Below are 26,594 nucleotides of genomic sequence, written 5' to 3'. Positions count from 1 at the left end.
GAGTTCTAATGTGGAATCATGGCAAGGAGAAGCTAATATTGAGCAGATAACAGGGCAAGTACTGGCCAAGGTACCACAAACACAAGGTCTGGTAAGGAGGTAGAATCAAACACATTAAGGAGGAAGTTGGGCATTTTAAACAAACATATAATTATATTTAACCCTTGCCCCACATAGTCTAAAGTTCAGCATACACACTGAGCAAGAAACTTGCCAAGCTGTGTATTTTTGTTTTTGTTTGTGGGGGAGGGTTAGACCTAGTGTGTCAGCTCTCTTGACTGATACAGATCAGTATTCCTCTCTACCTCATCATAGATCTAAAACTCAAAGAGGTTTTAGAAATAGTTTAGTCCAATCTCAGTTTTCAGGTGAAGAAACCAAGCCCCAAGAGAGGTGAAATGCCTAAATACACATATTATAAAAGCTAAATTGCAAAAGCAACATTGAAACTCAGTTTTTCTGATTTCAAAGTTAATGTTCTTTCCACATCTTACAGAGTTGGGTAGGCCACACAGATCACATGATTTGCCCATAGTCAGTATATGCAAGAAATTGGACCTGAACTATGGGCACCCTGACTCCAAGGCTAACCACTATATCTCGAGGAAGGACGCTACAGAGAAAATAATCAGTGTCCAAGAAAACTCCAATCATTCATTTATGAAATCTCTGCCATGTATGCAGCCTCTTCCATGTATGCAGCAATATATCAGTAAGCACCCTAACATACATAGGGGGCCCCGCTATCACAGGTTCTTAGATCTGCATTCATAAAAGGAAAGACAACTTTTGATCAAGCACATGTGTCGTTCCATTAACCAAGCACATATATCATTCACTTGGTTCAGGGAAATCAGCACCCTGAACTTCAAAGAAAGTTCAGAGAAATCAAAGATCAACAGACATGACTTCCTCTGCCTGAATTCAACAGACAGGTCCAACTGTCTGACCATAGTTACCAGAGAGGGAAGCCCAGACATCTGGGTTTTCAAAGCCAAGTGGCTCCTTAGAGGCTTCCCAGAGTCCTCGTCTGGTCAAACACTTCCAGTCAGTAAGCCTCAAATTAAAACCTCAATTCAGAGTACTTATGCCTTTTTTTAGAGTGAGAGGGCATCACAATCCCTGAGAACCAGTACCTCATTAACAAAAGGCTTGGGTCTTCTCATAAATCTTCCCTAATCAAACTCCTCTTAATTGTCGAGTCCATTCATGGGTGAGGAAGATCTTTAATCACATTAAGATAATGAACAATAAAATACATATACTGTTTCTAGTTAAAGAAACTCTGATTTCTGTACTTTACTCTTAGTAAGACTCTTGATTGATAAAGGCAAGATTCAACCAGAGGCACTTGATTATACTAGAACAAAAATAGCACAAGATCCTATTGTGCTTGCCCTTACAAATGGTCACAACTTTGATTAATCCAGTTCATAATTAACTTTTCACAGGGCAGGTGTGGCCCCAGAATCTAGTGCAAACAGCTATTGATCCTGGAGGTGGTGAAGTAGGATAAGAGAAAACAGATGGTGGCATAGAAAATCTCATCATATGTTAAAGATGAAGAAAATTAAAGTTATACCTTTGAAGAGTGTGCATATAGTCAGGGGAGAATAAGACAGACATAGCCAAATACATATGCAGATGCCCCAGTCATATAAAATGTAAATAATTTTACATCTAGGATATAACAATGAGAAAATATGTAAAGAAGCAGGAGGGAGAAACTTATCAGTCTTGTAAATGGGAAAGTGGGAAAGATAAGGATAGAGAGGTTAATGACAGAAGACAGGGAAGGTTTATATTAAGGGAAAGTAATACAATTCATTACCATATAAAACATAGGATTAGATGTTAAAAGAAGAGGGATTGTGTGCATAGGAGGGATTAGAAAAAGAAAATGTGTGGGTGGTATATTTTTTTTCAAGAATACTTATAACAGGAAAATAGAAGAATTACCCTACTGGGTCAGGGGAGGTGATAAAATCATTTTAAAAATCAGCAAAACTCCCCTTCATTCAATCCAGTCTCATCCTCCCCTAACACAGGAACCTTTTATTTTCAGAATGTCTTATAGACTGCAAAATACAGTAAATTATAACTTTAATACAGTTACAAATCCCAGCCTGCAAAGGTTCTTCCAATTGAGGTCACTCTAGGGGCAGCATCCCAGTGAATTGAGGAATTTTTTAAAAAGCACTTTTGAAGTATCTGTGTCTTTTATGGTATCACATACAACCCGAGAACTCATCCTCATGTTTATTGAGGTTTACCAGAATTTCCAGGAAATGACCATTCCCTACTGGTGCTAATGAAATTGTACTTGTCAAGGCTGATCACACTGACTGGTTCTCAATAGTCTTTTGGAAATACAACTTGGCAGTCAATGCAATTTCTTCCTAACACAAATATCTCAAGTGAAGAAAGTTGAGACTCAGAGAAATCAAACTAAATACACTGATTTAGAATTCAAAAGATAAAACCCATGTGCAATGCTATATAATTGATTTTCCTTTAATATTAAAATCTAATAAGTCTCACATTCTCTCTTGCTCAAAATTCTTAGAATTTTTGACAATTTTTCAGCTCTATGGATTAACTGCTTAAAGCATCCTTCATTAACCAGAGTTAAATGAAGTAAAACAAAGCCAAATTTTACATTAGGTTAATTTCTTATTTCATTCTAGGCATAGGCAATGTCTTATCAGTGTGCAGGTCTCACTGTTGCCAATTTATAAAAAATATATATAATGAAATGAAAACATAACCTCCTTCAGCAATAGTCAACCCAGAATCTAAATGTCATAAATGGCTGAACCACAGAAAAAAATAATTGAAAGATAAAGAAGTGGGGGAGAAGAAAAAAGAGGGGGGGGGAGAGAGAGAAGGAGAGAGGGAAAAAGGGAGAGAGAGGGGGAGAGAGAGAGAGAGAGACAGAGCTAGAGAGAGAGAGAGAGAACTAGAGAGAGAGAGAGAAAACTAAAGAGAGAGAAAGAGAGAGAGAAAGAGATGACACTAATTTAAAAGCAATACCATTTCCTCATCTCTCTCTCTCTCTCTCTCTCTCTCTCTCTCTCTCTCTCTCTCTCTCTCTCTCTCTCTCTCTCCCTCTCTCTCTCTCTCTGAATGCTATCAGACTATTATGATGGGCATTCAGACATTTACTATGTGGTCAACGATATAGCTTAATTTTTGCACTTTCAAAGTCTAAAGATAGGAAGCAATAATGATCTTCTAGTGCTAGAAATGCCACCTGGTATTACGAGGACTCCTTCACCAATCACTGTAGAAGTAGTCCTAGGGCATTGTGTTGTGTATTTGGAGGGAAGTGAAGGGGAGTGGATAAGTATTGGACTTACGATTTCTTTCATTTGTATAGGGATCTTCCAAGTGGGAAAATATTCTTTTCCAATATAGGTCAGGCCCTTCACTGTCACTTATTGTCTTAGAGAGTTGCCTAGAGCACTGAGAGGTTAAGTCACTTGCCCAGGGTCACGCAGTTAGTAATTTCCAGTATTAGGTGGAAATCACCATATGTGTGTGCCATATTCCTCAACAGAAATAAAGTTCCATGAAGTCAGCAACAATCTTAATTTTATACCTTTCATAGGAACTAGCACAGTGCTTTCTGCAAAGTAAACATACAATAAATATTTGTCAATAATGGAATATCTGATGTTAGAGACAACAATTTATTTTGGCAACAGGAATCAAATTGTGATTTTAGTGAATTCAGGCATTTTTCTAAGTAATAAAGATGATAATCATGGCAATAATAGCTTATTTTGTACTAGAGTATATCATTTAAGAATTTATAAAGAATGTTGAATGCATTATTTCATTGATCCCCATGTTATCCTCATGAGTTAGATAGGGCAAGCATTATCTCTATTTTACAAATGAAAAAAAAATTGTCTCAGAAACAGTTAAGTGACTTTCTCAAGATCACAGAGCTCCTAAGTAAAGAGGCTTAAACAACAACCTAAGTTGTTGTCTCATAAGTTTAGTGCTGAGAAATACCTTAGAAGTTATATAGCCTGACCCTACCCCCATTTGAATAATCTTCAGATCCCAAAAGGACACTTATTCAAATAATTCAACTGGCCATTTACTTTTCACTGTGTCATGCACATCTAGCTACAGTATGAAAAATAATGTACTTCAGTTCGCAAAAAGTACTTTCTATATATACAATATATCAATTTTTATAGATAAAATTATAGCCATTATGTAGCTATGTGCTAGTTATGAAAGTAAAGGATTGCACTTAGGGAAATTCAAGAAAAAACCCATCTATTTCTTACTGTATTTGGTTACTCAGGACGTAATTCTCCACCATTTGTTAAGAATTCATGTAATTGCCTTGTTACGGGAATTTCAATCCCTCAGAACTTCTAAGGGAGCCATTATGACTGGTTATTTTCTTTTTCTTCTGAAGACTACCACACACATGTCAATAATGTGCTAGGAGTTCCTCAGCTAAAGTTGATATTGGAAATCTAAAATGTTCCAGCATGTGTTTACCTACAGAATAGCACTGAAGAAATGTGGTTCCAAGTGAAATGAATGATATTAACTAACATAAGTGATCCCAGCATTTGATTTCAGGGAAATATAGATTAGGAAAATAAATCATCATCTTTGCTGGTAAAGGCTCTTTTGTATATAACCTAGAAGATGAGCCATGAGCCAGTGGACATATATTCTGTAAGTCTTCTGTATCCTTTTCCTTATTTACTGAATATCAGGTGTTAAGAATACCAAGACTATGGACATGATTTTAACTACTAATTATGATGCTAATAGCTTTTTGTACTTGCAAATCACATTTTAAGGCTCTACAAATATAGAATTTTTGTTAACTGAGGAATTAAAATTCCCCTCTGTACAGTGGAATATTTCTATCAATGCCAAGGAAATTAGACTTATCTAAAGCTCAAGTTGGAGGACTGACTTGAGGGAAAATTGTACAATAAGGGATATCCTTCTGTAACACTAGTTGCTCTGGTCCCACTATCTGAGGGCTGGGTTTGTTATATTTTACAACCTCCAGACAGATTTCAACTCTCAAGAAGGATAGCGCAGCTCCCCAATTTACCTGCCCCATACCATCTATATCTCTAGGAAGGAAAGGGGAATAGGTTCATTTTTTTATCTCAGTTCCTACATTGCATTAGTCTTTTCAAATTAAAATTCAAAGGCCCACTGTGCTAGCATCTTACTTCTCAGAGTGTTCCTACACTAAAGAAAGGTCAACACCCCAGGCTTATTTCTCAAGACCACATGAACTAAGAGGGAAAACAGGGTGGCCTTCACTCCTCTCCCTTACCCTGTGGTGTCACTGGCTACAAATAATGAAATACTCTATTCTCAGATGAAAAAATAGGGGAAACGTCAGACTATGCTCAATCAAATACTTTTAAAGACATAGATAGTTCTGTCTACATAGCCAATGGAAAAGATTACTCCCAACCACAGAGTAGATCAATCCAGAATGTCCATACAAATACCAGTTCTCTTGTACCCTAGCATCTTTAACAAAGGTAATTCAATTTTAGGTGGTCTAAACATTTACCAAAGCCCCATTATACTCTCTCCCGAAATGAAAAATTTTCCATCCTTGTCAAATGAGAAAGATACATTTTGAGCACACTGTCAATATCAAGAATACTTCCTAGGGTCTTTTGGGGAATAATAAGAATTGCCTTTTCATTTGACTCTCTACTATTATGCAGAAAAGTCTCAAGGAGTATATGTATAGGAATAAAATCAGAATTGTTCTAATCAGAAATTTGCAGATTCAACAAATAAGGAACATCTCCCAAAGTTTAGCAAAGATTACTGTTTATCTCCTACTCAGCTTGCTTGGTTTTGAAATGTCTTTCTTCAATCCACAAGTAAAAGAAAAAAAAAAAGGAAAGAAAATCAATTTCCTATCTCAGACAGAAATTGAACCAACACAGAGCTTTCCAAACCACAAAGAACTCTCCCCATAGGAATTTAGGAACTGGAGCTGACTAGTTGACACTCCCTTATTACTCAAATTAGAAAAAAAAAAACACTATCCTTAGTGAAAACTCCTCCATTATTCCCGTAGCTCATAAGACCATCAAATTGGTGTCTGGTATTTTTTTTTCTGTGTCCATTTCCATTCAAGGCTCAGCAAAATTCTCTAGGGATCCTAATTTTCTCTTGGTCCTTATTCCAGAGGGCACTCCAAATCTCCCCCAATGGTTCCCAGTCACTACAAAAGTAATCCTAATGGAATTGCTGGCTCACAAGACTCACAGAAAAGAAGGCTCATCTAGAAAGGCAGCAAAGAAAGACAAATACCTGTGGTTTCTAGACACAAACAAATCTTACTCTTAGAAATTATAGGGCACATAGCTATGAGAATACTACAAACAGTCTAGATCTGTTTAAATTAAAAATGAAAAAAAAAATCAAGATTTTTTATAGGTAGAATTCTAGGGATGTAAACCTCATATTTCTCACATCTGATTCAATATTAATACTTATACAAAATCCAGCAGTACAGATAGTATAAGTATTTAAATACTCATAATAATGTCAAGTGCAAAATTGGTAAAAATTAAATCAATGGGACTCAGTCGTGAAAGAACATTCTGGAAGAAAATAACTATAAATGTACAGCCTAGTTATTTTTGTTAGTTTCTCTAGTATCTCACAAACTTATACTACCTCAGTCTCTAGCGGAGAGAGGGAGATTAGGTTCATAGTTTTGCATTAGTCCCATTATGTGCAAATCAAAAGACATCCTCCATCCCCAACCCCAGGCTAAATACTTGATTCTCAAAGGCTCCCTACTGGAACGTCTGTTACACATGGATTGGTAGCTAGAGCTCCTGGGCAGAGACTATTCTTTCAAACTATAACTGAAATCAATGAACAATTAAAGGCCAAAACCCCAAACTTGTTTCCTGGGGCGACCTGGCCTAAGGAGAGAGTGGATAGAATGTGGAAAAGAAGCAGAAATCAGATTACCTTCCACTAGTTACCAAATGGCATTAAAAGTTTTGAGTGAAAAAGTCATCCATCTTTGGTCAAGAGATTGAGAGGCACAGAAAAGATGGAGGAATAGGAGAAAAAAGTCCACTTTGGTTCCCCAGTGTGACTTTACCAGACTGAATTCTCATTGGAAAATCTAGGGGAAAATCACAGCAAGTCATTTTCTCAGCCCAAGTCAGTGAAGGTAAACAGAAATGTCTGAAGAAATCAGGGACATGGAAAGGCTAAGTGCATGTTGAGGAACTAGGGACTAAATGGGGGCCAAGACAGTACATTGTAGCAGAAACCAACAATTAGAAGAGATTCCAGGGAAGCAGGAGGTAGGGATGCTAACAATGGTGTGGCTCACTACCAAGTTCCAGGTGACAGATCTTGGAAGGATGGTGGCAGAAGAAGTGGTAGTGGTCTTGGTTGTGGGTTGATGCTATATACAAAGTGAGAAACAACTTTAGAAGCAAAGAATAGCTGTGGAACTCTGATCTCAGAGGCAGAGCAAAGACTCAGTTCTAATTCATACCTCAGAATGAAGCTCGTAGCAGAATAACCCAGGGCAGGAATTCCAGGACAATAAGAGGTCTTCTGAACTTCCCAATGCACAATAGCTAAGTCCAGACCTTTCAACCAGAGACAAGTTAGGAGACTCAAACCCGGACGATGAACTCACAGAACTCAGATCAAGAGGACACTCTAATCACATCACTTTGGGAGCTCTAAAAGCTTATAAATCCCTAAGATAGTGGAATAATTCAACACTCAATAGTACAAGACATGGGGAGCTAGGCAGCACTGGAGTCAGGAAGACCAGAGCTTAAATTCAGATTCAGTTACTTAATTTCTCCGTAACCCTGGGCAAATCATTTAACTCCATTTGCTTCAGTTTCCTTTTCTGTAAAATGAGCTGGAGAAGGAAATGGTCAACATTTTCAGTATCTCTGCCAAGAAAATCCCTGATGAGGGTCATAAAGAGTTGGACACAACCGAAACTACTGAACAGTAAAAATAATACTATAAGAAAGCAGAAGATGAGCCAAAAAGGACAAAAGTTCAAACACCAGAAGTGCACAGACCTCAGCTCTAATATTAGGTTAAGAAGAGGACTGGAAGGGAGAATGAGGAAAAAAATCCCAACATAAGGAGTTATTAGGGTGGCAAAGAAACTCAAAACACAAAACCAGAAAAAGAGAATGACTCCAAAATGTTAATAAGCAAAGTCTCAAAGCAATACACAGTTAGGGCACAAGTCCAACCTGAATTCCTAGAAGAGATAAAATAAAAGTTAAAATTAAGTTAAAAAAAAGTTAAAAACAAAAGCTAAAATATTTTTAAAATCCAAATAAAAGTGGTAAATTTAGAAAAGGGAAAATAAGTGACAGCTATAGAAGAAAGACAGGGAGAGAGAACTAACAATTTGGCACAAGTACAAAGTTTAATCTAAGGAAATAAATTCCTGAAAATTAGAATTGACTGGGTAGAGAAGCTAATGATTCCTTGAGATATCAAGAAATATATTTTTTAAAAAAAGCAAAAGTCTAAAAAAATAGAAGAAAATGTAAGGTACCTCATCAAGAAAACAACTGACTTGGAAAACAAATTAAAGGGTGAAAATTTAAGAATCATTGTACTACCTGAAAACCATGGCCAAGGAAAGATACTTTATGAAATCATAAAAGAAAATTGCCATAACATCTTAGAACCAAATAACAAAATGAATATAGAAAGATTCTAAATATAACAGTAATAACAACAATTAACATTTACAAAGCATTTACTATGTACTAAACATTGTGATAAGCACTTTACAGTTATCAGGAGAGTGATAGGCAGAAAAGGATGTTTAGGTCAGGGAAGTTACAGGAAGGTGGTCACCAATTACAAGTGAAAGGAAAGCAAGGGGAAAGCATTTATTAAATACCTAATATGTGTCAGGTACTATGTTAAGCATTTTCCTAATTTTATTTCACAACAACCCTGAGGCAGATACTATTATTATCCACATTTTACTGATGAGGGAATTTGGGGCAAATAGAAGTTAAATGACTTGCCTGGAGTCATACAGCTAATATGTACCTGAGGACAAATTTGAACTTCAGTCTTCCCAACTCCAGGCCCAATGCTCTATCTACTGTGCCACCTAGCTGCCTCAAACTACTGGTTATCACCTGGAGGAAAAAAAAAAAAAAAAGACCACCAAAATGAACACTCTCGGGAATATAATATTCATAATACCTAGATCAAAGAAAAAAAATATTGCAAGCATCTAAAAGAAAGGATTCATGTAACAAGGACCCCTAGTCAGTATCACACAAGATTTAGTAGCATGATATTACAGAAGGCAAAAGATACAGGTTTACAGCCAAGAATAACTCAGTCAGCAAAACTGAGCATAACCTTACAGGGACAAAATGGACATTTAATGAAAAAGAGAACTTCCAAGCTTTCTTGATAAAAAGACTGGAAAAAACTTTGGCATGGGAGCCAAGACAAGCATAAAAAGGTAAATCCAAGTGTGCAATCCTAAGAGACTAAACAAGAATAAGCTATTTACATTCTTATACGAAGAGATGATACATGTATCCCCTCAGGACTCCATACCATCAGGGATTACAAAGGGAATTGAATTAGAGAGAATGAATGAAACTGGTTCTGTTTTGATGATCTTAATAGAAGAATGAAAAAGGAGAAGAATAGGAATTCACTGGGGGTGAGGATTGTAGAAGAATGACAGAAGTTATTTAGTATAATTTGTGTATACAAAGAAGCCTATACAATAAAGAAAAAGTGGGGAATGGACAAACTTCCAACCTCACTTTTGCATGAACTGGTTAAAGAAGGCAACAGTACACCCACATATACACACATTCAGATACACACAGTTGAGTATAGAAATACATTTCACATACAACAGAGAAACAGGAGGGAAGGGAATTAAGGGGAAGGGAGAATAAAAGTGAGGGTGGATTAAGGAAAGTATTAGTCAGAAGAAAAATAAACTCCTAAATGGTGAGGAAAACAAAAAAGGAAAAGTGTAAGACACTGAGATAAAGAAAAATACCCTGTTAACAAAAATAGCTGTGAATAGGATTAACTTATCCAAAAAATGGAAGTGCATAGAAGGACGGATTAGAAACCACAATCCAACAATATGTTTTCTCCACAAAATACAATTATGACAGAAATTAATCATTAAATGAAATAAAAATGACAAGGTAGTATTTTATCAGACAAAGCTACAGTAAAAAAAAAGACTTTATTAAAAGATCTCTTTTAATAAATCTCTTTTAAACAGGGAAACTACATTTTGCTGAAGGAAGCATAAACGATAAGTTAATAAACGTATTAAACATATATGTACCTAATGGAAAAGCATCTAAATTTTTAAAGGAAAATAATATGAGTTACATGGAGACATAGATTTAAAAATTAAATAGTGGGAGTCCTGAATTTACTTCCATCAGGCATTAATCATTCTAGAAAGAAAAAGTAAGGAAGGAATATAGAAAGAAAAAGAAGAAAGGGAGAGGAGACAGAGACAAAAGGAACAAAGGAAAGGAGGGGAGGATGGAGGGAGGGGAAGTTAAAATCCTGAACAGAACTTCAGAAAAGTTGTAGATGTCTCAAGAATATTGAATGGAAATAAAAAGGACTACATGTATATTTCAGTTGTGTGTAAGGCAATTCTACAAAAATTGACTACGTATTAAAGCATAAAACCTTCACTAATGTAGAAAAGCAGAAATGTTAAATGAATGTTGTCCAGATCATAATTGAACAAAAATAAAGGGCCTTTGATGCAAAATCTAAAAATGAAATGGAAACCAAAAGCAAAAATACTAAAAAAAAGGGTAGGAAAAACAGCAAATCATATAAATCACCAATCATTTCATTAAATATGACATGAAAGAAACAGCATATCAAGATTTGGGGGATGAAACCATAGCAGTCCTTAGAGGATGATTCATGACTGAACAATGTCTCTCTTTCATCAGTGAAAGAGAGAAAGAGCAAATGAATGGGTTAGTTATGCAAGTTAAAAAATAGATAAACAATAGATGAAAAACCCTTTAATTAAACGTCAAAAGAGAAATCCTAGAAATCAAAGAAGAGATTAACAAAAATCAATGAATTCCTAAATAAAATTAGGACCTTAAAAAAATAAAAAAAAAACAGGCACTGGAAAACTTGGTAAAAAAAAAAATCATCAGTATCAAATATATAAAAAAAGAATTCGCAAACTATAAAGAAAAAATGAATTATTAGAAATTATTTTACTTGTATACATGTCAAGAAAACTGACGATCTAAATGGTATGATTATTGATAAAAATATAAGCTGTCCAAAAAAGGAAATGAATGACTTAAATACCTCTTATCTTAGAAAAACAAATTAAATGAGCCTTGCCTAAACAACAAAAGGATAAAAAATTATTAATTCCAGTGCTACATAAAGTATTTGAAAGGAAAAGGAAGGGGTCTTAATACTTAAAACAGGGAAAGTACGATCCAAGAAATGAAATTATGCCCAGTGAGCACTGATGCAAATATTTTAAATAAAGTTCTAGGGAGGAGGCTACAGCAGCATATCACAAATATTATACACTATAACCAGGCTGAATTTAAGTCAAAAGTAGAGCTCCTTTATAAGCTATAACATACCATGTTAATAAAAAAAATAACAAAAATCATATGATTATATAATTAGATGTAGAAAAAAACCCACGAAATATAATACCTATTTTTGTTTTTTAAAGAAAAATTGGTGATTTATATGATTTGTTCTTTGCCCCACCAATTTTTTAGTATTTTTGTTTTTGGTTTCCATTTCATTTTTAGACTTTGCATCAAAGGCTCTTTATTTATTTTTTTAATTCTGGTCTGAACAAGATTCATTTAATATTTCTGCTTTTCTACATTAATGAAGGTTTTATGCTTTAATACATACTCAATTTTTGTGGAGTTGCCATACACACAACTGAAATATACATGTAGTCCTTTTTATTTCCATTCAATATTCTTGATACATTTATAGCTTTTCTAAAGAACTTTTTAAAATCCTGTTCAGAATTTTTACTTCCCTCCCTTCTTTTCTTCCTTCCTTTTTCCCCCTTAAAATAAGTAGTATCTACCTAAAGCCATCAGTCATGGAGATAAAGTGGAATTATTTCCAATAAAATCATGGGCTAAGCAATAATAAATTTATCTTTACTATTCAACATAATTCTAGAAACACTAGTAATAGCAAGCAAACAAGAAAAAGAAATTGAGGGAATAAGTAAAGGATAAGAGAAAACAAAACTAGTACTTTTTGATATAATGGTTTGCTTAGAGAATCATAGGGAGTCAACAAAAAAGTAATTGAAACTATTAATTTCAGCAATGTTGTAAGGTATAAACATGAATCATCAGCATTTCTGTACATTACTCACAAAATTCAGAAGGAAATAATAGAAAGATAAATTCCATTTAAGAAAACTCTAGACAGGATAAAATTCTGAAATATCTACTTGACAAGATATACATAGGAATTAAGTGAACAAAATTATACAGTATTGCTCACCCAAACAATGACAGATCTAAGTAACTTTACTATAAAGAATAAGAGTATCAAAAGTAGGAAGTTATAAGTGACAATGACAATGCTCTTTAAATTAATTTACTCATTTGGTGCTATGCCAATCAAATTATGAAAGGATTCCTTTATAGAATTAAAAAAATACAACAAAATTATCTGAAGAAGAAAAAGCAAAAAAAAAAAAAAAAAAAGTTAATGACAAAATAAGTGGAACAGAAGTGGTCCTGGTCTCAAACTGTATTACAAAATCATAAGCATCAAAGCAAGTTGGTATTGGGTGAGGGATAGATGCATCAGTAGGACAGATTAGGTGTACAATATACAGAAATAATCAAACACAGTAGCCTAATGTCAGATAAAAGCATTGTTGAGGTCACAATTCACCATTCAACAAATGTTGTGAAAAAAGACTGGACAGCGGTTTGGCAGAAGTTATAAATAGACCAACAGCTCACACTGTAGGCTAATGCAAGGTAGGTCAAAATGGGCACACCATTTAAATAGAAAGGGAGACATCATAAGCAAATTAGAAGAATATGGAATAAAAAAACCTGTCACATCTATGGAGAGGGGAAAAGTTTATGGTCAACTAAAAGATAAGATTCACAAGAGGTAAAAGAAGGATTGCTTAGAAAGTTTATGTGCATGCAAAATCAACTCAACTAAAATTAGGAAAGAAGCAGAAGATGGAGGAAAAAAATATTTGTAGGAAGTTTCTGAAATTTTCCTTTCTCAAATACATAAGGAACTGATTCAAATGCATAAAAATATGTCATTCTTCAACTGATAAATGATCAAAAGTTATAGCCAGTTTTCAAATAAAGAAATCCCAGCTATTAATAGCCAAATGAAAAAATATTCTACATCACTAAAAATTAGAGAAATGCAAATTATAACAACCATAAGTGCCACCACACCCATCAGATTAGTGAAGTTGACAAAGAAAAAAAGCAACAAATGCTAGAGGGAATATGAGGAAACGTACATTAATCAGTGAATAATTAGTGAAGCTGTGGAATGGTCCAGCCATTCTGGAGAGCAATTTTTGTCCAAAAAACTATTAATCTGTGCATACCCTTTGGCCCAGTAATACTCCTAGTAGGATTACAGAAAGAAATAGGGTCCATATACACAGACATATTTATAGTAATACTTTTTGTGGCATCATAGAATTAGAAACTGAGGAGATGCCCATCAATTGGGGAATGGGCGAACAAGTTGTGGTATAAAAATATAATAGAAAGCTATTGTGCTATAAGCATAATGAAGGGTATGGTTTCAGAGAAACCTGAGAAGACTTGCATGAACTTCAGTAAAGGGAGAAGAACCAGGAAAACAATTTATATGATAATAACAATATCATAAAGACAAAAGCTTTTGAAAGACATAGGAATTCCAATATTCCGCAAAGTCTTTGAGTCAGCTATGGCTATCTTAGGTCACACAATGTTCCTCCTGTACATCATCCTAGCTGACATTCCCTTCTTTTGCTATCAATCCTCTATTACCCTATGACCTAGTGACTGCTTGGGAATTGAAGGGGTTACTATTCACACCATCATTATCATCAAAACTACAAATAATATTAATAACAACATGTTTATATAACACTAAAACTTTTACAAAATGACTTAAAAATATAATCTTTTTTGGTTGTTCCAATGTAGAGTAAACAAAACCAGTCACCTTAAGAAAAAAATAATTGATCAAATAAATTGTTGAATCAAACAGATGAGTGACTAAATTTTTTACCTTTCAACTAGTTGTCACTGCCTAGATTAAATTTCTGCCATAGCTTGGAAAGATTAGTAAGATGGTAAATGAAGATCTTTACATTTCAAGTGGAATTATTTCATCATCAGTTTTATGTTTCTCCTGAGATATTTGAACATATAAATACTATTTACTATGAGAAAACCTAGAACAGTAATTCCTAAAATCACTGGCAATGTATTCTTCACTCACCCACCCTAACAGCAAGCAACAGCACCAACAACAAACGTAACTATTTAAAAAAAAAAAAAAAAACCTTCCTTTTTTACTTGGAGTTTCCATCTACAATCTATATTTCACAAAATTCTTTGGACACAAAACTCTTCTTTCAGAATCCATTTTAAGTTAAAATTCACTAAGAATGACTCTGTAGATGTTAGATTTTATGTGCATATATCTTAAATGAAGACTGAAAAATCACTTAAAGATATTTTGACATAACAAGATAAAGGTCATGACTGTTATGTGATTGTAAAAATAAATAGCTTTGTGAACTTTTTTCTCTACTCTGATATCATTTAAAGCAGATTGTCTTTCATACAGTATTTTGTAAGTACCATAAAGAGATTCAGTAAGTATTAATTAAGGAATGGTAGACATTGTAAAAACGGGCAAAAGATTCAAATAAAATTTCTCCTATGTCCACTTTACATATTACTTGCCCATCCCCCAATCAACTTTGATGAATAGTGATCCATCCAATAATTTGTCAATGCCATAACAAATAAATGATAATGTTTACTGGGATCCAGAGTTGCAGTGTGAACTTGTTGGTTGGCTATTAGCAATGACTTATACTAAGAGGAGTTAAATATAAGGACACATTTGACCACTTGGGCTCAGTTATGTCTTGCTATCAGAATCTTCCTGATTTTTTTTAACCCAATGGACAACCTTCTGACAGCTAAGTTTTCCTCTTTTATCAGATTTATTGAGGATCTATAGCATTGCTTGTCACACTTCGTTTCATTCTCTTACTCTCTGTGGTTATAATTCCAAGAATTTGGGTGACTATAATGATGACAACCTCTGGTATACTTTCCTTTGGGGGATAAAAGCTCAGCAGACTTTAACTAATCATGGGTATTTCCATACTTGGTCTTCTCCATTATTATGGTGATGTGTCCATATCCAAAGAAGCAAAGTTGAGAAAAATATAACATGATCACTCTCAGAATTGGATTTCACTGACAACCATAGAAATTTCAAATAAACTGTTAGTCAAATAAACTTTAGGTCATGTATCAACACAGAGATAGTACAGTTATTTTTAGAAAAGAAATTGCATTTTTAGTCACAGAACCTTAGGAAAAGGATGGACATTATAGGTCATCTAATATTCATTTGGTATTATCTCCTCTTAAAGATACCTTGGGAAATCAGAGAACCTTAAGGTACAGTATCTTAAGAAGAAAATAGACATGAGGTTATCTAATACAAACTCCCGAGTCACAAATATCATCTACAACATCACAGATATATAATAACAATCAATATTTATTAAGCCCTTAAGGTTTAATAAAGTGCTTTCTCACAGCGGCCCTGTAAGTCGAAAGGCATTGATTAAGCACCATCTGTGTGCCTGGCCCTGTGGTAAGCACTATGTATGTAAAGAAAGACAAAAGATAGTTCCTGTTCTTCAAGAGCTCAATGGCTAATGAGGGAAACAGCATGTTAAGAATCATGCGCAAACAAGATCTATATCAGGTATATTAGAGATAATCAATAGAAAGATGGCACTAACGTTGTGGGGGATTAGGAAAGACTTTTCTTAAAAGATGAGATTTTAGTTGAGACTTGGTGGATGTGAAGATGTAGATGGAGAGTGTTCCAGTAATGGGCAGCAGCTAATAAAAAAATCTGAAATCTGTAGATGAAATGAGAAAGGAAATATAGACCTTAACATCCCCATTTTATGAATGAGGAAAACAGAGCTCATAAAAATTAAATGATTTATCCATAGTTACACATACTTCATTCAACTGAATTCAACAAAAATGTATTTAGTGCCTTGGTCGTCCAGGTTCAGTGCATAGTGCAGAGGATGTGAAGCTTATAGCCACAAGGAAACCAATCTGTCCTGAAGGAGTTTGCATTCTACTAGCAAAAAAAAAATTACAGAGAGAGAGAGAGACAGAGACAGAGACAGAGACAGAAACAGAGACAGAGACAAAGAGACAGAGAAAGAGGAATGTAAAATATAACTAAAGAAATTTTGTGGTGAAGGTTGAAAAGAAAGCACCAGAAACAAGAAAACTGTTTTTTAAGGGCTACATTTGAGCTAAACCTTGAATGTATATCAAGGGGCAGAAATGAGGAGGAGAGCATTCCAGACATTGAGCCTGTACAATTGCAAAGAAGAGTGTCATGTACAGGGAACAGCAATTTGCCTGGAACTTAGAGAGCTTAATGTGAAATTAATATCTGAAGAAAAGCAGGACACCAATTTTGAATCTGGGTATTCTGATTCAAATTCCAGAGTTCTTTCCACTATAATACATAATATGATCATCTGATGTAGTTTGTGCTTAATAATTCCAGGGAAAAGGAGTTCACTACGTTATAGGACAACTTCCTCCATTGTTAGGAAGCTTAAAGTATTAGAAACTTCTTTATAAACATAAGTGGTCAAAATTGTTGTGGCTGTAATATGGACCAATATAGAAATCTGACTATTTCCTGACTATTGTATAAACCTGAATAATCCTTTTTCCTATTTTCATCTCTATGTGCAAAAAGACAAACAAACAAACAAACATTCTCATAAAGATTTTTAAATGATGAGGACTGATGTACATGTATCAGTAGTTACTTATGTCTTCTTGGTTACCCCCCTTCCTTTTTTTAGTTATAATACTGGATATGTGTGTATGTGTGTCGTGTATGTGTCTACGTGTGTGTTACAAATAATTCACTATCATCTGTTTTTTAAGATAATTTGAAAATTGGTCACTCAGAACTTTACAAATTTGTCTCCTCTAGCTTGGATTTCTCTTTATATACTTGATCATGGCATTAAGCATCATTTCCACTTGCACATATAGTAGAGTGGGTTCTGAGGTCTTAGTGTACAAGTGAGAATACATTAATGTAGAGATGCTGGCAAATAATCCTTCATTTTTGCATGTTTGTTGTCCTTCCAGTTTTCTCTACAAATGACTATTTGGTGATCTGCTTGAGTTGGGACTTTCATTTTCTTCATGCTTATTTTCCTCTCTACTGCTTTACAATGTTTTTGTGAAATGATACTGGTTTGATGAGCCATACGTCAGAATTCTGAAAGAACTGGCAGATGTCATTGCTGAGTCAGTCAGTGACCTTTGAAAATTTGTGGATAATGAGAGATGTGCCACAGACTTACAGACAGGCAAATATCCCAGAGGTGGGAGGAGAGGTTATGTTCTCAATAAGTCAATAACAATCTTGACATCAGGTCTTACCAAAATTGTGTAATTTATTACTAAATGGAGAACTTGTTAGCATTTAGGGAGGAAAACACTAATCACTAAGAGTCACTATGCCTTCTTCAAGAAGATGTCAAACTAAGCTTTGTTTTTTTTTTTTCCTTGGGAGTGAAGGGAAGGAGGGTGGGATTACTATAATACATTTGAGTCCTACTCACATGATGGTGTGCAAATAATTTTGCTCTCCTCAAGATTATGCCAGAGGAGCACAATCTCTGGCAGATCTTACCTAACTAGAAAGACCTCTTGTAGGCTCTCAGTTAATTTCACTGGGACTTATTAAACTTTTGTAGTATGATGATGAAATTTTCAGTCACTGCAGCTTTCCAAGACTACTCTGTGTTAGTTCAGGTAGCACCTAAACTACTGATATTAAAGGACTGCTAGATCAGTGGGGGACTGTTTCCATAGAATACAAATGCATTTCAAGAAGGCATCTGAAAAAGCCTCTCATGATTTTAATTGTAGGAAAGATGGAGAGAAGTGACTTAGATGTTAGGATAGGTATACTGATTCAGAACTGATTTAATGACAAGACCTTCAAATTATTGATTAATCAACTAGTTAAACTTAAGGGTTTCTCTTGTGAAGAGGACATCTCTTGTAGAAAGGGTGTCTCTTGTGCACCTTGGATCTCTCCTTGTCTGGTCAATATTTTTATCAGTGGCTTGAAGGGATAGATTATAAATTTTGTAGATGAAATAAATTTGGGGAGTATAATGAAAACATCAGATGAGAGAATTGGAATATAAAAAGGGTCTTGGCAATATAAATGTACAAATAAACATTTCTCTGTGTAGAGATGTAGGACTATGAATGCTCAGTTTTATCACACATGGGCACTCAATCTGTTGGTTTCACTTAAAATGTTTCTCTGTGTTATAAGGGAGGGTCTGGTGGTTATGGTAGCATTAGTGATTTTAAAGGGAAATGAATGTTGTAAAAACAATACAATAACAACCACAAAAATCCAAAAAATATAAAAATAGTTCTAAATCTAAGGGAAAAAAACTATTCAGAAAACTCTTCATTTCTATACTTGGCTTCAAAAAAAAATTAACTATACAAGTACAAAATAGAGAATCAATTTACTAAGTAATATTCAATTTTTAAAAAGGAAGTTGACTGAATATGGGTCAATAGTATAACATGACAGTCAGAAGAGTTAATTTAATATTAAGCTACACTTCTAGATTTATTGTACATAGAAAAAAAGATAAATAAGTGTTCTTTATGCATTCCCTTGGTCAGATCACATCTGAGGTATAATATTCAGTTCTGGCCACCTCAGTTCAGGAAAGATGTTGATAGATTGGAGTGGATCCAGAGGGAAATAATCAGCACTGTGATGCTTAAAAAAGAAAGAAAGAAAGAAAGAAAGCTCCTGGAAACCATGACGAATTATTTCCTATTAAAGAAATTGCAGATGTTTAGCCTAGAGAAGACTTGGGAACATGATAGCTGTCATCAGATATTTGTATCAGAAATGGATAAAATTTGTTATTTTTGGCCTCAAAGGACAAAACTAGAAGTGGGTGGAAACTAAGAAAGTACAGATCTCTGCTTTACCTAAGAAAAACCTTAGAGTGATTGTTTTATAAAATCCAATTGGCTTGCCTTGTAAGGTAATGACTTCTTCATAATGGAAGTACTTGAGCAAAAGGTAGATGACTAATTCTAGACACAGAAGAGGGCATTGCTACCCAAGGGATCACCTGACTCCTGAGGTACTTTCCAACTCTGAGATTCTAGGATTTACCCATTTTGACCAATAGAGCAGAACATTCAAACTAATAGATTACAGCTACCAAATTAGCCTAGTTGATCTGCCGCTAATGACTGAGAGTGAAGACGACAATACTTATTTTTCCTATCTGACCATAAAAATCATGAAGCTGGGTTTTGTACAGACAGTTTTCCATAATCTGGCTACTTCTGTCTAGATAAACTCATGATGATGGTCAGCTCTAAATGTCTACCGATTTCGTTGCTGTTTTGGTAGACTTATTTCATTAAAAGAGGGAAAGAAGAGGAGTTTCACTGAGTTACCTGGGGTGGAAGGAGAGGGAGGAGCACTGAGAAGTTAAGTGACTTCCCAGCATCACAAAGCCTTCTAGACTCCAAGACCAACTATCTATTACATAATAATAAATAGTAACAACTAACATTTGTATGGTGTTTGCTAAGGGCCAGGCACTGTGCTAAGCGCTTTACAATTACTATTTCATTTGATTTTCATAACAACACGGGGAGGTAAGGTGTTATTATTTTTTCTCATTTAACAGATGAAGAAACTTGAGCTATGTGATTATGATGTGTCAGAATACCCTCAGAGGCATTCTGCATTTTTTAAAAAAGGGTTTCCTACAAGCTCTTTCAAAGCCCAGATTTCTTTTTATTAATAAGAACATTGAAGAGAAGACAAAAAAAATCTATATCTAAAATTACCTTAACCTACGCTGAATTGCAGAACACCCACAAGGCCAAAAGGACTTACTACTCACTAAGATTCATCAGACTATTTTGAATGTGCCTCATTTATTTTCTAGCTGCATTTTACTTAGGCAGGTAATTTTGGTAAATCCTGAGCAATTACAAGTTGCTTAATAAATCTGAAAGCCCATTCACCTGTTGTGCCATCTCAATAAAGTCAGGAAAGAGGGAAGAAAGGGAGGAAAAAAGTTGTGTCTTAACAGATTTTCTGGGCAATGCATTTTATTTTATTTTTTCCTAATCTTAAATGGATCAGAAAGGTGCAAGGATGAGCTATGTATGCATCCAGTTCAGAGACCATCTCCCACTGCTTAGGAGGGAAAAAGAGAATTTGTAAGAGCAGAAAGACTAGCAGTTACCTTGAAAAATAAAGACATTTCCTAGAGTCTCCATAGCTCCTTGTTAAAACTCTAGCTTAACAAGGTATAAAACCCAGCTAAAATATTTATATACCACCATAGTTCCTATAAACCCAATGAATCATTAGTTTATTCAATATGCCTAATGACACAGAAGAGTGAAAGAAATACCCAAATAAGGAATAATAATACAAGAACTCACACTGTAAAATCAATACGTCAGATTAGTAGAACTGAACTCCTTTATAATGCTTGCATTCCTGGATGCAACAGAGTTTACCTTCTGAATTATATATATGTATTGACCTAATTACATAAATATTGACTTTTCCTCATATGAACCTTTTTTATGCTCACTGTAATTACGTCAATATTTGTTGCCTGTAGTAATACTAAATTTAAACTTGTTAATTTTGATTGATAATAGCATGCCATGAGATATGCTTATGAAGGATCTTTATGCTAGAAGAACATATTTAAACACACAGAGAGTAAATAATAATTCAATGAAACCGTTTATATCGAGTGCTATGTGTTCGTACATACGTTAGAAGTTAAGTGAATGACGAATGTCTGATTATTTTCCAATAAGAAACCTAGTTTTTTTTTTCCAAATTAATTTGGAAAGATGCCCAAAAGTTTCTGCGTTTTTTTGGTTTTTTTACCATCCTTTGGGCAGTAGTTGTATTTCAACATTTTTTGCTTTTCAGCTAAGCAACTACTATTGATACACCCATCATTTTCAGCCATTTTCCTGATACATTGAACTTTTAGTGCTGGAAGTTTATGAAAACTACTTTTCCTTTCAATTATTTTCCATGTTACTAAAGGAAATGTTTCTTAGAACTACCTCTTAAGAGACAGCCTTCTCCAATTCAAGCCTTCTTATGTCTCACTGACTGAGAAGTTGGAGTTGGATGATAACAGAGTAAGTTCCCAAACCCAAATGGCTTCTGTGTTCTGTATCCTGGGAATTGTTCTGGGATGCATTATGTGGTTGATAATGAAGATGGCATCTATAACCTTGTATTTTCTTTTTTTTTTTCTTTTTGACTCCACAGGGATGCCAGATGAGATGAACCTCAGTGACGTCAAGCAAATCCATCAAACAGATGGTGGAAGCACTTTAGACACAAGTGGAGCAGGAAGCTCGGCAGTGACTGCTCATATGACATTTACCCTGATTAGTGTGGCAGCATTCACTCTCAGTCTTTGGTAACAGAATAATTCTGGCTTGGTTCACGTGTTTACTGCAATCTTCATTCCCCCTCCCTCCCTTCATAAGCCTGGAATGAGCTCTGTTGAATGTAGAAATTATATGTATGGTAGTATATATCTTATTAACATCTCAGATACTAGATTTGAATGTTGAAAAGGTATCTGATTATCCCTTTGCTTTAAAATATGAAGGTTATTTTTAAAGAAAAAATGTTTGCTTTGTTTGGGGAATAGCCCACGTGAAAGAAGATCACATCACTCTTACAAATATAAACAGCACGAAACCATTTTAAACAAAAAGGATACGTTGCTACGTGGTACTTTTTTATATTTTAAGATTCATCTTTTTTCTGGAAGAAAGTCCTGGTAAAGTTGAATTATAGAGTTAGTAAAAATAATGGAACATTCATATCCATCTCTACAATAGAGAAGATTCAGATCCTACTATGTTAACAGAACACAATATATGATGTAGCATGCACATATTTCCAAATTATTCTCCCATGTCTACCAGCAATCAGCGTTGGCTGCCTTATTTTTTTTAAAGTCATATAAGGGAGGGCAAACCTGGGTTGAAGAATAACATTGTTACACGGTGGAATTTAGTGGATTTTTATCCATTTTAATTTAGCTACTAACAGATCTTATAGACGATTATTGTGGTTGTGGCTGACTCACATTCCATTATGCCCTAAGTTTATCTTGAGTATCATGTGCCCTCCCTATTCCCCTGCTTGCCTAATAGATTTAGATATCCTACACAGCAAACAAAGACTACACTTTAGGAGTTTCTCCACTCAACTTATTGATTTTTATGTGGAAAAATACTTCAAAGAATATTAGTCATTTTCTTTTGAACAAATAGATAAATAAATCACTCATGCTATGGAAAGTAACCCAGAACATTGTTGAACTTTTTAGAAGCCTCAAACTTCCAAGAAGAGTTACATATCAATGAATTTCTAAGATGCCTCTGGTCAGAGAAAAAGGAATTGTGAACAGTCCAGAAAATGCGGACATTTCATTTATACCTTTTCTTTTTCCCCATATGAGTAAAGTTGCTGATCTGTGGTCCCTGATTTCCCAGTCTTGATAAGATGTCTCAGCATACATTGATTAGGTTATGTCTATGACACAGCATAAGGAGGAAGAGATAAGTCAGATTTTATTAAGAAGTGTCGCATTCAGTCAATAGCCAATGATTATAATTAATGTGAACTATTATCCTAATAAAGAGAAGTGCTGAGCCTCTTTGTATGATGATTTGAAAGGACATGGAGTGACCTCTGACAAACAGCGGAAGAAGACTCAGTCACCAGCAAAAACCACTGAAGTAAAAGAGGTGTTTCCAACATGAGGAATGGTCTACCCACAGGGTATATTTTTCCCCAAATACATACTTAATTAGAATGACATATATATACACACACACACGTACACACATGTATATATGCACGTGTACATGTGTGTATACATATACATATATGTGTGTGCATATACACACATGCATGTTTATGTTATACATTATGCTACAAACTATGTTACTATCACTGATTATATTTTTGGACCTCTTTCTTTGAGATTACCTTGAGATTCTATGACACATTCCATAACAACACACTCCTGTGCAAGGGCAACCAATTCTGGTTTGTGGGGAAAAGATAAGACTTCCTATATAGTGTGGATTCAACAGATGCAACTGTTATGTCCCCTGTAGGTTAAATGTTGGAATAAGTAGCATGTGGAGGGTATTGTCAGCAAATTCAAATTAAGTGCAGCTGATAAAAACAACTTGAGATAGTACTATGTGTCTGTTAGGGATTCTTAACACCTGGAGTAGGAAATAATAATAGGTCAGATTCTGGGAAAAATTTGAAAAGAGTTTATGGCTTATGGAAATACCAGAGAACTACCAGAGAATATTCTTAGGTCCGTATCAGACATAAGGGAAGAGGAAATAACATCTCACAAAACCGTTCTATAATTCTCTTTAAAATTTTGATATTGATTGAGAATACGTCAAAGAGAAACTAAAATAATCAGACAAATTAATTCAGTTGAGGTAGTTCTTTGGAACAATATAGATAACATTAATTTTTTGTTTCAGTTGGCATCTTCAACTTTGTGAGAACACAGACACATTCTGTTCATGTTGCCAAATGACTTCACAATGTTTGCACAAGGATTTCTCTCTGCATTTTTTATACCTTTTTATACCTCCAACCTCCCCCAACAAATACTAATCTGTGTAAGGTAGCTTTATAATGATGTATTTTAATAATATCGGAACATCTCCAGAGAGCAAAAGGATTTCAGATGTTCCAGCAACAGCCCACCTATTTCAAACAATATTCAGTTATAATAATATATAAAGCAGACAATTTCTTAGAGATGGCTATAAAAGTATTTGTCTATTTACCCTCAACCAGTGACCAATGACTCAATTTAGACCTAACTGATTTAAAAAATCTAAGCATCTAAATAAATACCTCATAAATACGTAAAGCAAAATATTAGATTGTGTCTCGTAAATGGGAATGTGTTTCATGTGCCAATTTCATCAATGCAGAGCATCCAGAAATACCAATTGACCAATTGACAGGATGATTATTAACTTTAAATCAGGTGAAAAGGGAATTGGTTTCTGTCTTATTCAAGAACTTTCATCTTTAGCCCCAAAGTTAACATTTCAAAGCTGTGAGCCATGGCTTTGCTGTGGGCTACCTTAAAATTCCCAAACATATATCTCCCCTTTAAAGAAAAATCACAACTATAAAAAAGCAAGAAAATCAAATTAAGAAAACAACCTATATTACTCATAGCAATAACACAGTTTTTTTCTTGTGTCTATTTTCCTTGGGGGACTCAAAAGTTCTATGAGCATTGTTAACAGGTCCCAAACAGAAACTGACAAGCAAAGAATATTATATATGGATTAGGGCCATACAAATCTCCTAAAAGGACATTCCATGGCCTATCCTTTTGACAGAGGGCAATCTGGTTTAAGAAATATCATTAACAGCGTTCTCTACTCTCCCAAAAGACAAAAGCTATTAAACTATTTTAAACAAAATGCTCTGATTCTCTAACATTCTATGTGATGACCTTTGAGATCAATTATTCAATTATTTTCATAATGGAAATTTCTTAAATATCGTGTTGTTTCATTTAATATATTATTTCATTTATGGGAACCACTCAAGATTAAGGTTAAAAGAAGAAAAAAAAATTCTTCACATGCAACACAGGTTTCCTGGTATTTTGAGTGAAATCTACTAAAGCAGGGAGAGATATCTGTACTTATGTTATGCCATAACCACTGATAAAACTGTAAAGGTTGATTAAAAATAATGCAAAAATAAATGTTTAAGGCAGCTAGCAATGTCTATGGTGTGGATAATATCAAGCTTTACTTTCAGTACTGCACATTGTATGTCCATCATTACTAATAAAAAAAAAATGTATAGAGAAAACAACTCTGAGGAGTAGACGTTTGATTTCTTGGGTAGTAGATAAATACCTTTTTGGAATTAAATACTGACTATGAATTACTTCTATTATGTCCACTAGCTAATGAATGACTGGCTCGATCCAACATTCATAGTTTTACATGGGGTATCAAACCAAGTACCTTGGTTTAAAAACAACAACCAAACTTTTTAACTTTCAAAGAAAATGAATGTTTGTGGGAAACTTGGTTATAGGAGACACCACTATATGGTAGAAAAAGCCCAGAAGTAGTAGTTAAGATATCTGGGCCTCTGATTCCTTATTTGTTAAATAAGAAGATTAGATCAAATGTTGTCTAAGGTCCTTTATAAGCTGAAAGATTCTATGCTGAACATTTCTGTCAAGCACACAGTTTCCTAGACTGTAGAGGCCTCTACTTGTTCCATTTTGAGATAATCATAGGGAACTTACAATGTAGGTAGTGATTAATAAAAACCGTTGAGTATTCTTTTAATATTGAATTGAATATCTTCACTTGGGTCAATCTGTTAAACAGGGTTTAAATGGATTTCTTTTATTTGACCTCCAAGAATGAAGAACTATACTTAAAGGTGAAAATTATGGGGAAGTAGAATTTTTTTTCAGTATAAAAATGAAAAATTCTATTAATTAGAACTGTACAGAAGATTTACCTTGGTATTCTGCATATATCTTTACGTGTACATGTTGTCTCCTACAATAAAATGCAAACTCATTAAAAGAAGGAATTATTTCATTTGTCTTTGTATACCAAATACTTCACACAGCATATGACATAAAGTAAAATAAAAATAGTTAATAGGGAGTTGATAGCTAAGATAGCATGAGAGTTTCTAAAATCCTTTGATTTGTTCAATTTTCTAGGCCCAGATATATTTGTGGGTATGGCAAGACTAGCACGGGGAATTTTTGAACCCATGCTCAGCAATCTTTGAAAGATCATAGCAAATGGGGAAAGTACCACAAGATTGGTGATGGATGAATATCATCTAGATAAAAAGAGAAAACATGTCCACAAATTATAAGCCAATGAGCTTGAATTTGATTCCCAGCATAATTTGATCACATGTCATTAAAGGGAGTGTTGGAGAACATTTAGAAAAAAAAAAAAACATTGATGATCCCAAAAGAGCTAACACAATTTCATTAAGAACAAGTTATGCCAGACATTTCCTTTTTTGATAGTTACTAGAATGATAGA

The 26,594-nt window shown here is 34.4% G+C and overlaps 1 protein-coding gene across 1 annotated transcript in view; it reads left to right on the top strand.

Moving 5' to 3' along the window:
* The window catches only part of GPC5 (glypican 5), a 2,038,323-nt gene extending 2,012,206 nt beyond the window's left edge, over positions 1-26,117 (top strand). The window contains exon 8 of the mRNA XM_072622122.1: positions 21,748-26,117. Coding sequence (XP_072478223.1) covers positions 21,748-21,905 — 158 coding nt within the window. The 3' untranslated portion in view covers positions 21,906-26,117. The remainder of the gene's footprint in view (positions 1-21,747) is intronic.
* Positions 26,118-26,594: the final 477 nt, after the last annotated feature.

The sequence above is a fragment of the Notamacropus eugenii genome, chromosome 6, assembly GCF_028372415.1.
Source record: "Notamacropus eugenii isolate mMacEug1 chromosome 6, mMacEug1.pri_v2, whole genome shotgun sequence".
Taxonomy (NCBI): domain Eukaryota; kingdom Metazoa; phylum Chordata; class Mammalia; order Diprotodontia; family Macropodidae; genus Notamacropus; species Notamacropus eugenii.
The sequence above is the reverse complement of the archived record's forward strand: the minus strand, read 5'-3'. Positions and strand labels throughout refer to the sequence as shown.